We start from the raw sequence: 14,351 nt of genomic DNA on the forward strand, positions 1-14,351 counted from the left end.
TTATAAATTTGTATTTTAAAAACTCAACATCTTTTTTTTTTGTAAATATGCACAGGTTTCTCTGATAATTTACCTTTTTGTAAAACCACCTCTCACTGAAGCATTTTAAATAAAACTTCTATATCTAAAATAAATTCTTGGCATTTGGGAATTTAAAAATCTCCCTAAATTCAGAAGGGGAAAGAGACAGCATAATTATAGTTCATCTGAGTGCAAGTCGTAGAGTAATAAAAAGTACTTAAAACCAAAGAGTAACATCTTACAATGGCATTTAAAACTAAAACAAAACAAAAAAACCCAAACTTACTGGCATTTAAATTTTTTTCATGCAAATTGTTATTCATTAAATCAGAAGAAAATGTGTGCTATCATTTTTGATAAGGCAAACAATATTCAAAATTGCCATGAACTAAACACAACTGGCCACTATGTGAAAAACCAAATGCTTTAATGAGGCTATCAAGAACAACAGTTCAATTATATCATTGGATACATTAATATTGATCCATAATTTACAGTGCTATGGACCATACAGAAATTATTGCTGCATCCAACAGCAGATGACTACATTACAGTACCAAGCGTCCGCAAGAGACAGTCGTTTGTTTTTTTTTTTTTCCCAAGAAATAGGGTTTCTTAATACACTGTTATCAACATCAACTTTTCCCCAGTGCATTTAAAAAATATCAATAAGTGCATTCCTTTGTGCTTTTATTTTGTACCTTTTAACTTCCTATGTATTTTATTTGTTCTTATTGCTTTATTATTTAAAAACAACCAGAAAAACTCTGTCATCCTATGTATGACCAGGTTGGTTGTATGGTTTTTGGCAAAGTCAGAAGGTTTGGTATTCCCATTACTTTACCCAGAGGCAGGTGAAGAGTTTGGCATTTTAGTCACTCCACATGGAGGCCCAACCTGAGTCACAATTCTGTACCCAGGGATAGAGGGAGTGGTGTGGATCATTCTCTCATCATAAACGGGGAGCTCAAACCACCACCTCTTGGCTTAACTAGTCCCTAAAATGAATCCACACTCTATTTGGCAAAAAAGAAAGAAAGAAAACCACGCCCGAAGTTGCAGCATTCTCCTGGGCTTACTCACCTGCCACTCCCAGAAATTGTCTCTTAAGAAGGGGAAGAGGGAAGCAGGCGATGATGAGCTCAGGAGACGTGAGATCCAGGACAGTGGTACAAGATGCCATGCTTTCTCTCAACAAAGCTTTCTATAAGGGTTAACCCTGGCCATGTTCCTTGGGCCATAGGCTGGTCAACCTTGCTCTAGTTTCAAAAATCTTTCAAATCAGCTAAAGAAAACTAGCATCATACCATTGCAATCTCTGAATTTTGCACCCAGGTCCTCTCTCCCTATATAAATATGAAGAGAAAAATAGACAATGCTATGATTGTATCAGTGAACACTATGGTACAATTAGCTGTTCATGCAGATTTGCATCACTATTCTAGGAAAAGAGCTATACAATAAAGGAGGTTGAAAGAATGGGAACTAATTTTCCCTACCCCCTTACATAATAAAGCTATAAAACTGATAGCATCATCAACATTTCCAAGGATTCTCAATGCCCAGCGTGCTTGGGAACTATGCAGTTGATTATTTTCACATAAGCCAACCATCCATATATCTGACAATCACTCCTCTCTGAATCCTCCAACACCCATCACCAATTCACATTTGACATTTAAACTCATGAAAAAAAAAATCCCTCCTGAATAAGGTTTCCTGATGAAAGAAGTTGGCACTCTGTCACTAAAATATATTTAATATTAAAAATATATGAAGGAAAATTGGAAGCTCTTATATTGTCTACATAGGCACCGTGCTACATGTTCCTCTTGATTACAGCTACCCTCTCAAAACTTTCTCCTGCATTACAGTTCAGTCAGTGCTCATCCAAAAAAGACTACTGCTATATTTAAGGCACTTCATTCTGAATGGATATGCTTTATGCTACTTGCTATTCAATTGTAGGCTGCTACTGAGAAATTCCATTCAACAGCCTGGCTCTTAACACCATATGTCATCTGTATAAAACATCTAGGCCTGATAGAATACATGTAACACTACTATTATTGCATAGGACTACACAAGTAGATAATGCACTGAAACTAACTTTACAACATTGCTGCTTGTTAAAACATTGTTATCAAGTAACAGTGATTTGCCAATACAGTATTTCTCTCTAAAAAAATTCAGCAACTTTGCTGAAATAAACCTCAATTCAAATGACCATAATGAGCGTATTAACGCTATAGTTATCAGTCTCCAAGAATATTGCTATTTTTTATCACTAAAAATAAATATGTAAGTTTATTTTCCCTAGAAAGCAGGTTTTAACCTATTAATACTACACCTTAAGTGTGTGGAAAACAGTTCCGAGTGAGATTGTAATATACAAAATATTCGCAAAGCTCTCTTTAAACACAAGACCTTGCATAAAAGTTTTCTTTCATGTGTGTAAAAAGAATGCAGAAAACCACCAGTGAGTTGTAAAAATACTGAAAAACTTGCCATTTTAAGATGCATATTCTTACAAATTAATACAAACATACTGAAAAAAAATTATGACAATAATCTGTACAAATCAAATAAACAGTAAAACATAATTTAAAAATAAAAATAGTAAAGCCAATTACAAATGTGCCCAGTTTGGTTTTCTTATCAAAAGCAAAACTGAAAAGGAAAAAAAAGTAAAACTTTCAGTGCTCCTCAATATTTTACTTTGAGAGAACATAAATTTTCATTTCAAACTAAAATATATCTTATGAAAAATTGAATCATACTCATTGATGAGGAAACTTACAACAGCACAGAGTGAACAATGAGACCCCATGTTTCAGAACCTTGGTCTGTCTCCCTCCAATTTCAGTTGCACCTAAGTAAGGTATCAGTTATATTTTCTAACCAGACAATTGTCATAAAAATGGCTGTATTTTTTTTCTTTTATAGAATATGGTATTTCTTTAAATAGTTTGCAGTATAAAGACTAAATACTGCTAGAAGGGTACTGTATCTTTAAGGCAGTACCAACAAACACATATACAAAATGGAAAAAGTTAGTGTGGATTTCTTCTTTTCTTTTCTCTCTGTCTCTCTGTCTTTCTCTCTTTTATTTTATTTTATTTTTTGGTTGCTTTACATTCTTTCCATTAAACTTTCCATTTAATTTCCAAGGAAGTCACAGGCATAAAAATCTCAAACCATGTTTCCCCTGAATAAGAATGGACAGAAATTTCTCTGATGCAAAATCCTCTTGCTCAGAAAGCTAACGTCCAGGGTGAATTCAGTTCACAAATACTGTACACTTACTGTACAATACTTTGGAGGCATCTGTAGTTGTAAAATAGAATATACAAGTCTGTTTCATAAAATTCTAAAAATAAAATATATCCTGGGCTATTGATAAAGCATGAAAAAAAAATTCATATTAAAGGAAAATTATCAAGAAAACCCCTTCAGGTCAATTATTAAATCTACTAATCAAGAAAGAAGCAGTTTGTGAGAATGCAGAGCAGGGAGGCTTTGCTAACAGGCATGCTCAGTTTCTTCCATGCTCATACTGCTCCTTCGGCTGCTTGTTTTGGAAGCTCCAGGGGACACAGAGGAAAGAAGTGGATCAGTTACGCCAACAGGAGAAAGAGTATCATCCATCAGGATGTCTTCCAGTTTAGATCCCATTTTCGTGGGGACACTATAGGCTTGGCCGCTCTCAGTCCCGGTTCCAAGGTTGTTGTTAAAGGTGATGGTGCCGTCTGTGAGATCAAGGGTTGTTGTACAAGTTAGATCTGCGTGATGCTGAAGAAGGTCTTGGCTGCAGTTCTCAAGAGAAGGTTCTTGCTTGATGATCCGATTCACCAAATCTGGAGAGCAGAGACCCGTGGATGGAATAAGGGAAAGTCCATGTGCTCGAGCCTGCATTTCAAGTTCCTAAAATAAAAGTGAAAATCAGACATTTAAATAGATGGAGCACAGAACATTTCAGGGCAATGAAACTACTATATAAGACACTATACTGATGGATACAGGTCATTTTATATTTGTCCAAACTTGTAGGATGTTCCACATCAAGAGTGAACCCTAATGAAGTAGGGACTTTGGATGATAATGATGTAGGCTCATCAATTGTAACAAATGTACCACTCTGGTGGGGATGTTGATAGTGCGGGAGGCAGGGTGTAGAGCCGGGGTAGAAAGCCTTGTATCTTCTGCTTAATTTTGCTGTAAAACTAAAACTGTTCTGAAAAATATTAAAAAATTAGACACTTAGAAGGAAATCGATAAACATTAAAATAACAGTTTTTTGCTCTTTTAAATTAATAAATGCCATATATCTTAGAGTATAAGTACTACTGGTAGTAAAATGAAATGATTTTGTGGTGATATATGGATTTTATTATGCATTAAATGTAGAGACACTCTCTCATAGATGTTAATGTTCACAATGAAGATAAGTTTAAATATATAAAAATAAAATTTCAAGATGTGAGCTGATTAAAGTAAAATATTCAGTAAATAATATCATTCCATGGTCTCTAAACTGTACACTGAGATATCCAGGAATATAATGAACCCAGAGGGCACTGGGGATATTTTAAAATTTCAAGAAAAATGGTGATACCATTGTGGGAACTGTCATAGTCAAGATAGTTTACAGCTTCATCACTAGATTGTGCTATACTCTCTTCTATTGCATCATAGTATCACAAAGCTGGATGTTGGGTGGTGGTTATGATAACAAGCAAGTACTAAATGAAAACTAATGTGGAATGAATAACAAGGGTCCAATCTGATCCCAACACTCAAGAAGTTATACGGTGCCCAACATGAACACATTTTCCATTAGTAAGTAATGTGGTAAGTAAATATTTAAAAACAACATTCAAAATACAATTTTTCTTTCGAATGATGTTTTATATCTTCAAATGGCTACTAAGTTGTTAGGGCCTAAGAGAAATGGTAGGTATTTCCTTTGTTCTAGAGGTGCACTGTGTGTTGGAAAACTAAGATACCAAGGGCACCATAAACTCAGAAAGTTCGGGTAGTAATGGCAAAAGTGGTGAAGGTTCTACACAAGCAACTGAAGCTTGAGAAGCATCACTTAGCTCACCTCACCATGAGGAACAGAAACCTTTTTTAATTGCATAAAAAAGTTCTTATCTGTAAGATGAAGAATTCCTTCCTACCTTTTCTTCATATTTCACATGTTGAAATCCTAACCTCCAAAACCTCAGGATGTGACTGTATTTAAAGACAGTGTCTTTAAAGAGGTAATTAAGTTAAAATGAGATCATTAGGGCGGGCCCTAACGCAATATCCAATAGGACTGGTGTTCTTATAAGAGGAGGAGATTAGGATGCAGAGATGCACACAGGTAAGACCACGCGAAAAGACAGGGACACAGTGGCCACCTACAATCCAAGAAGAGTAGTGTCAGGAGAAACCAACCTTGCCTATACCTTGATATTAGATTTTCAGCCTTCAGATAAATAACTGAGGAAATAAATTCCTGTTGTTTAAGCTGCCTGGTGTGTGGTGTTTGATATGGCAGCCTGTTGCCTAATTGAATTTGTGGAAGAGACTCCTTCAGTACTTCAAACGTCTTCCAAGCAGGTATTTCCCTCTCCCTTCTTGAGTATCCCTGGACCCATGTAAAATGAACCCTAGAGACCCTGACTCTCTAATGAGCGTTCTACTTTCACATGCCAATACCGTCCTTTCTATATTTGTGATACAATAATATTATTATAACATAATATAAATTTGAAGCAAGTCATCTTGGCTCATCAGAGAAAGAAAAGTACTCTCCAACATGATATGGCCTTTCAACCTTTGCCCACAAGCTAGAGATATATGCTTCAGAAATGTCATGTTCGATCTATATTTAAGGTTGTTTGATCTGCAAGATCTTTCTTTGGATGCAATAGAAGTAAGAGATGGGAGCCTGAGATGTTACACAAGTATCTGTGTGTTCCTTTCCATCATCTCCAGAAACATAAATCTCTCTAGGCATCATTTTAAAGCCCTGGGCTGTTTAATAAAATGGTAGTTCCAATGATATTAAGGCTTCAGGCTTGCTCTTCTGTGAAAATGTCTGCATGTATCACTTAGAGTGAAAATGAAAGGAAGCTGTTAGGTCCAAATTGAAAACATGCACTCTTTGTAAATCTACACCAACATGCTAGTAAGAACAAACCCACACACACACGTATTTTTTTTATAATAGAAAAATATTTTAAAAAGCTGTATTAAGAGAGGCAAACACTTTAATCTTTTGTTATTTAATTAAAAATATTTATCAGCTGACTAAAACATTGGTTAGATTTCTAAATAATGTGATATATCTCATTTAGAGAACTCGGGCTCATGGCATTACAGAACCCTCTAAATTAATAATGTTTTCTATGATATGCAAAAGTTCTAAAGACTGCCTCACCACAACATTGGAAGAATTTCTAATTCACATATTTCACAATATTCATATTTCACATAAATAGACATATTTTGAACCTTAAAACCTACAGTTTTAAGCAATTATTATGTTTTATTAATATTTGTATAAGGAAACAAATATTTGCACAAGCTGCTTTTATAAATGGGCATACTAAGTTTGAGAGATTGAAGACCTACTGCTACTTCTTGAAAGGAAGGAATATGGAATAAACAACGAAGGCCAAGAAAAAGAGAAGGAAGGGAAGGAGGATTTTCAAATTACAGTTGACCTCTACTTCACTACTGAGATTCTAAAATGCACCCCATAGAAAAGAACTGTGTTCGCCTCCCTGCCCACAGCTGAAGACTACTGTAGTGAAATGCGAGATGTGGCATCTTGAAATGTCAGCTCTGTTGCAGGGCATTAGAAAGATCAGAGGCCATTATTATTAATGAATTACTCTGTTAAATACATCCACTGCCCAGGCTTAACACCACTAGATGAAACATGTGGGTCTCTAAAAGTGTCATGCTTTGCATTGCTGTTCCATAAACAGTTGCGTTGAAAACCTGAAACACAACTCCTGCCCTATGGTAAAATCTGGTAAGAGGTGGGTCCATCTGGTCCATCTACTCAAGAAGAAGGAACAGTGTCAGTGACCCTTATTGGTAGGCTGCATTCAAAGTCAGCGAGTAAATTAAAATTACTCTTGCAAACTCCTTTGCTCATTAGTAGAAAATCAGTTTTTCTTTCTCTTCTTCAAGACAGTTTCAGAGGCAGCTGTGTCTTTACACTCAGCATAAGAGGCTGAGTGCCTAAGAAAAGCAAGCTGATACTAAAGAGGGATTCCCCCATTCCATGCTTACCCTGGTACATACACTCCCTAAATGACAGGTGAGTTCCACATAATATAAAATTAGTAAATCTTCCTTCAAGACTATATAGTAAAAGTTAAAGATACATATGGTATAATTTTACTCTCTGAACTATTTCTTAAATTTATATCTTGATGATAAGATCTTCTAGGTGTCGCTAAGTTACCTATAAACATGGGCTTTTACCATGGACTGCACCCCTCCCCGCAATACTAAGGCGTCTTTGTATTTAACAACTACAGTCAATTCTCATCATTCAAAGTAATTATTGCTATGAACTGAATGTTCATGCCCTCCCCCACTTCCCACCCCAATTTATATGTTGAAACTCAATTCTCCATTGTGATGGTATCTGGAGATGGGGCTTTGGGAGATGCTTAGGTCATGAGGGTGGAGCCCTCATGAATGGCATTGGTGCCCTTGTAAAAAACACCCCAAAAGCTCCCGTGCCTATTCCACCACGTGAGGTAACAGCAAGAAGATGGTTTTTACTGAATTAAGAAGCAGGCCCTCCACCCACCAAATCTGCTGGCACCTTAATCTTAGACTTCCAAGCCTCCAGAACTGTGAGAAACATATGTTTGTTGTGTAAGCCACCAATCTATGGTATTTTTGTTATAGTAGCACAAATGCACTAAGATAGTTATGTTTCTTAAAGTCACTGTAAACACTGAATTAGTGAACAATGAACCACTGCTCCTAGAGGAAATACAGAATTAGGTTCCTGTGAGCCTCTGGTCACATTTTCATCAAATATCCTTGTTTCATGTGTGTTTCTGTTTAAAGACATCTTATTTAATATACAATGTTGATTTATTAACATTGAACTCATAGCCAAAAGTACAACTCATGTCTGAATGACAGTTATCTCCATAAGACATATCACAGCCTTCTTGTGCTTAAGAACACTAAACAACACAAAATCACCCACAAAAAAACACAAAAATGTGAAAAACATGGCACTAATTAGATGCAAAAAGGACACTTGTTGATAGTATGAGCTGAAACAAGAAGGCAGAACATTGCCTTGTTCAACCTTAACTGAGAACAAGTGCGTCAAGCAACTCAAGTTTGCTGCTCTGCACATGTCCAAGAATGACCAAGAAAGTGCCACAAACATTGATCTGGGGTTACAAATAAATTTGTAAAGTAGGCAAATTAAGACAGGGAATTCACAAATAATTAGTATCAACTGTATTAGAATCATGTAAGCCAACTCCCTTGTGGCTCATTATATCATTTCTTTTCCCATCTTAAAGTCAGTAACACACAGTAAACTTTACACAACCCATGTCATGTACCTGTATTCTGAGCAACAGATGCCGGTTGGCGTGCTCCAGTTTCTTCTGCCGGTTTTCAAGTTCTTTTGCGCGTTGTTGTTCTCGTTGCAACTTTCGGATATAGTCCACAGAAGCTTTTAAAATGGTTCCTTTGTTCCAGCGCATGTCTCTGTGATGAAAATGGAAGGAAAGAGACTTTTTGTATGATTCGAGGCTCAATGAAAATTCAATACTCAGAGCATGCAGCTTCTAAGGATGTGATTACAATTTAAGTTGAAAATAGCTATCTTTCAGTGAGTTCTTGCCACGTGCTGGACACTGTCCACCCTCTTCTTATATGGGACATTGTGCTTGAATTGAAACAGAGACTATCCAACTTGCCCTATATCACGGAGCTACTATAAGGTGAAGTCAGGACTTAAATTTAGGTCTGTAGATTGCAAAGTCAATATTCTTAACACTATATTAAACAAGTATAGCTTCCTAGGACTATAAACTTAACTCAGACAGACAGGGTAAACTGTGGTTAAAAAAAAAAAATTCTGTGAGTTCTCACTACTTGATTGTATGTGGCATAAAAGTGGCATCCTCGGATTTCATCATGAATTTTCATGGGCAGGTTATCTAACTTCTGTCTTCATTTCCTCATCTATAAAATACTGATACTACATTTATAAGAGCAGCCTCATGCATGTGTTATTGGGATCAAATGAAGCACTTTATATAAATATGCAGTGAAAAGTTTAGAATGCAACTCAAATAATGGAGCAAACACTTAAGGGCTTAATAAAATATAATAGCTATTTTTAAATATTAAAAATGTTTAAATACCTGGCATTTACTATGTACCAGGTACTTTAAAAAGTATCTTAAAGCTCATTTAATCATAACAACCTCAGTGGGTAGGTACTGATATCCTCATTTTACAGACTGGGAAACTGAGGCACGAAGAGGTTAAGTAATTTGCCTGAGGTCACGCAGCCAGGAAGCCTAGATAATCTGGCTCCAGACTCCATGCCCTAAACCACCATTTCATTCTTCCTCTTATGTGACTGAGTCCTCGAAACAACTAGACTAAGTATAAATTTTCTGAACCTCTTCCTTTTTCTTAAGAGATGAGAAAAATGAAACACAAGAACTTAAGTGTCTTCCCCAAGGTCAGACATTTAGTAAGGGCCTATTTTGGAATTCAAACCCAGGGAGCCTGAGGTCAGTGCCTCTGTTTTTAATCACCATACCACTAAGGTATTTATATATGAGAAAATTTAAAATGCCATTAAAATGTAGATAAAAGTGAGCTGAAAAATTTAGAGCACTCCAGAAAAATAATTAAGAATGTAATTATAATTATGTAATATTTCTGTGGCCCTTTAAATTAATGTGAGCCCTTTAACAGATAATACTCATGATGATAATGATAGTGATAATGAAGAAAACAAAAACAATTTAATGTATGGAAAACCTCCTAAACCATAATCTATAGCTAGTAAAAGCAGATCGGAAGTATCAGGTGGGATGTGTGAATGGAAGGCCATTAACACAAACCACCAAGTAATTGATCCTCATATGGGTTAGGCACAGAACAAAACAGAAGTTCTCCTATGGGAGGCAGAGTTACAGCCCTGGTAGAGTTCCTGGGGGTTGATCCCTGGGGTCTGAGCACTAAAGATGGCAACCCAGGAGGTGTCCTCAGATATTCAGACTGAGCACAGAGCCAACTTGCTTATTGTTCAGAGCTAAGATCAAAGAAAGAGAAACTTTAGAAGCCAGAGGGAAACGTAACTATAATGAAAGGTGTCTTAATGCAACCAGTAAGGTTAGAAACCAGTTACTGAAATATGTACATAGCTACTCAGTTTTTAAGAAGTGACATTTCAACAAATTATGTTGTGTTTTGCTTCCTTAGGAGACCCAACCAATTAATTATGCTTCTGGGCTTAAAAAAAAAAAAAAAAAAGTTTTTTTAAAACTTTTTCTTTTTCTTTTTGGTAGTGAGAAAGACCGTTTTTTGTTTGTTTGTTTGTTTTTTCCCCACACAGAAGCGTATATAGATCTCTAATATATAAATCAATAAAGGCACATTTGCTCAAGGGAGGGAGGAAATATGGGGCTGAGGCACTGATCGGCTGGATTGTATCTCTACAGCAGCCCCAAAGTCTGTTTTAGAAACCTGGTATGGGAAAACTCCCGTCACAGATTACAGTTCATTTTATATTAAAACAATGCCTGCGATTAAAGATCATTATCAGTTAAGATTATAAACATATAAGTATTCTGATACAATGGTGAAAGAAGATATGCAAATAGAAGCATTAGCTCCAGGCCCATAATTTTCTAATATGTTCCTAAAGAGATTCACATGCTACAGTTTAAAAGAATATGCTAAAAAGTGAAAGCTGATAAAGGACAGGAAAACGGGAATTCAATTTCAACTATCATGCAAGACTGACTAGAGGAAATGAAGGTCACAGCCCCTAAGTAGGATAAATTTGTGCTGCAGAACTGAGAATTTGAATGTTTTGAGTTTCAAAATGGCTTTCCTTGAAAAACCCGGGAAAGCAAAATGTTGATGATGGAAATTGTGCATGAACATTCATCAGGGCCACCTTACGATGGGCAATGGTTTTATTTTATTTTGTCACAAATTCCCTGACAATAATGTGAATAGCAAATTTAATAAGCCTTGCATGAATAATGCTTGATTTCATCTTTACATTTTATTAGGTAGCTAAAAGGTCATATTCACAAGCTAATTTCATAGAAGGCCTGTGGGAACCATTAAAATATATAGATCCTCTACTCCTTCCTTTAAATGGGCCAATTTCTAATGGATAAAAATTGTGTATTTTTTGTCCTATTTGCTGATGTTGCTAGCAGGAAAATTATCTTTACAACTGTTATCTCTGAAAGGGGGAGGGGAGAGAGACTGAAAGCTGAAATCTCTATTAGCTGACCCATACTTAGAAAAAGATTAAAAATTACTTTTTTTCTAGAAGGGTAAAACATACAAAGAACATGCAAGCTTTCAAAAACAAAACAAAACAAAACAAAACAAAAACAGAAAACAATTGACTGATATTATTAAACTTGAAGTCTCCAACGTCAGCTCTCAGTACCTGGAGATATTGTATGAGTTGAAGAACAGTCAACAAATCTTTCTTTAACAGCTACTAAAATCTCTGTCCTATATAAACCATTAAAATAATTTTATTTTTTAGCAGCTTAGTGTTTATTTGCCAAGGATTCTGAGATTTCAGAAAGCTACCTCCTCACACCTAAAGCTAATAAACATGTCCAATCACCCTTCTGTACATTTCAGTTTATTTCTCTTGAAATTTTAGTTTGATGAGACTAACCAAAAGACAGGTATAAGAAGTGTTTAGGAATGAAACCAAAGAGAGAGGGGGTACTTCTTTACACCAGTTTTTACAACTGCACACTTTTTGCAACACACGAAAAAACATTAAGGTATGAAAAAAATATATGATGCAGATTAACACGCAATTGTACTCACGGATCATTTGACTTGGGAATCAAAGTACCTAGTTCTTTAATGCGGTCATTTATGTTAAATCTTCTTCTTCGTTCAACTTCAAGAAAAGAGCACAGAGGAACTATTAGTAACAGCACCACATTCGCGTTACTGTATCTCATTAAAGGCATGCATGTATTAACTTCACAGGTCAGAACCATGTAAACCTGAACCTACATTTCTCTGTTTTTACCATAGTTTTGATACTGAGATTAAAACACTTTTAAAAATGAGCTACCTTTTATCATTAACAAAGCTCTGAGATATCCAGTTTCTCATTGGACCTTCTAACAACCCTGAAATTGGAGTTACTATCCTCAGTTACAAATGGCAAAACCGCTTTAGACATATTTAGATTTCAAGACACCCAGTAATACATGGGAAAGGCCTGAACTCAACCCTGATCCTCCAGACCAGGGGTGGCAAACTCTCTGCAAAGGGTCAAATGGTGAGTACTTCTGGTTTTGCAGGCTAAATGGCAAAAACTGAGGCTATTATGTGGGTACTTACATAACAAGAGAAAAAACAGATTTTCACAAATTATTTATTGATAAAAGTCAAAATGTGATAATATTAACTGGGCACAATTTTTCTTTTTTCTTTTTCTTTTTTTTTTGTTTTGCGGAGTGCCAGTCCACTACAAAAAATATTAGTTGCAAAAATTTGGATTTTATATAATTTTCACATATTCCAAAATATTATTGTTTTGATTTTTTAAAACCTTTTAAAAGTATAAAAAGCATTCTTGGCCCACAGGCCATACAAACACCCCTGCCTGTTCTAGCCTGGTGCTGCCCAATAGAAACGGAATGCAGGTTACAAATGTAATTTTAAATTTTCCAGTAGCCACATTAAAAAGTAAAAAGAGGTGAAATTCACTTTAATATTTTATTAAATCCAATAATCGACAATATTGTCATTTTAATATGTAACCAGTATAAAAATTTACAGATTCAGTATTTACATTCTCCTTTCTCTATTAAGTGTTTGAAATCCAGTGTATATTTTACATGTGCAGTACATCACAATTTGGATAAGCCACAATGCAAGTGCTTGATAGGCAGATGTGATGAGTGGGTACAGTACTGGGTACCAGAGCCCTACAAGTTAAGTCCAGCATCTTTAACTATGCCACACGTCCTAACAGCATCCCCATCTTATAAATCCAGTGGTATGTTCAACTAAATTATCACCTTTTTAGGGGAGGGTGAAATAGCAAAACATGAGTCAATAAATGTTTCTAATTTGCTTGTAGTCTGGCAAATAAATTCCAAATAACTTATGGTCTAGTACATTGAATTAAAGATGTTAATATTTTACTTTAAACATATCATAACCTAATGCACTTTTATTATTGTTATTTTGTATATCCTAATACATATTTATATTTGACCCACATAGACAGATAATATTATTCACTGTTTTCTCAATATATGTTGCATTTTTTAAGCGGAGTGATTAATTCTATGATTAAATCAACTATGTATTACTGTCTTATTAGACTTTTATTAAAGCAGAAATAGTAAGTGATAATCAATGGTTCTGAAGAAGAAATTTTTGGATCTTTGATCTTCTGGCAAACCTCTTCCAAACTCTGAAGCATGACGTTTTCTTACTTTTTCCAAATTGAAACATATAAAGTGAAATAAAGATCCCCTATGATCCAGATACGAGCACTGTTAAGTGTCTTATATATCCTTGGTGATTATTTTTACACTCTAAAAATAAACATGTGACACCCAAGACATAGTTTTTGGGACTCTTGATCCACATTCACTTCCTGGTGATCTCATTTAGTCTCATGGTTTCAAATATCATATACAAACTGATACTTATATATCATACTTATACCTCCAGCCCAGACAACTACCCAGAATTCCAGACTCATACATCTGACTGCTATGTGCCTCCATATGGATGTCTAATGGGAGGCCCAACACTCCACACATGAGCTCATGATCTTTCCCACTCAAATGGCTATACTTACAGGCCTCCCCCCTCACTTAATATAATTCCATCCTTACAGCTGTTTAGGCGAGAACCTTAGAATCAATTCTGTACTTCTGTTCTTCCCATATCCCACATGTAATCCATCATCAAAATCCATTGGTTCTACTTACAAAATATTTCCAGAATCTGTCCATTTCCACCCTCCACTACTACCTGATAGGAGCCACCCTCGTTTCTTGCCTGCATTATTGTGATCCTATTAACTG

The 14,351-nt window shown here is 35.6% G+C and overlaps 1 protein-coding gene across 6 annotated transcripts in view; it reads right to left on the bottom strand.

Moving 5' to 3' along the window:
* Positions 1 to 427: 427 nt before the first annotated feature.
* Positions 428 to 14,351, bottom strand: part of MITF (melanocyte inducing transcription factor) — a 208,591-nt gene continuing 194,667 nt past the window's right edge. For all 6 annotated transcript variants that reach the window (XM_036219870.1, XM_036219867.1, XM_036219869.1 and 3 more), the window contains 3 exons: positions 12,118 to 12,193; positions 8,625 to 8,772; positions 428 to 3,945 (listed from right to left, as the gene is read on the bottom strand). In XM_036219870.1, the coding sequence (XP_036075763.1) occupies positions 3,544 to 3,945; positions 8,625 to 8,772; positions 12,118 to 12,193 (626 nt within the window). In that variant the 3' untranslated portion in view covers positions 428 to 3,543. The remainder of the gene's footprint in view (positions 3,946 to 8,624; positions 8,773 to 12,117; positions 12,194 to 14,351) is intronic.

This window comes from Rousettus aegyptiacus, unplaced genomic scaffold (genome assembly GCF_014176215.1).
Source record: "Rousettus aegyptiacus isolate mRouAeg1 unplaced genomic scaffold, mRouAeg1.p scaffold_m13_p_4, whole genome shotgun sequence".
Taxonomy (NCBI): Eukaryota; Metazoa; Chordata; class Mammalia; order Chiroptera; family Pteropodidae; genus Rousettus; species Rousettus aegyptiacus.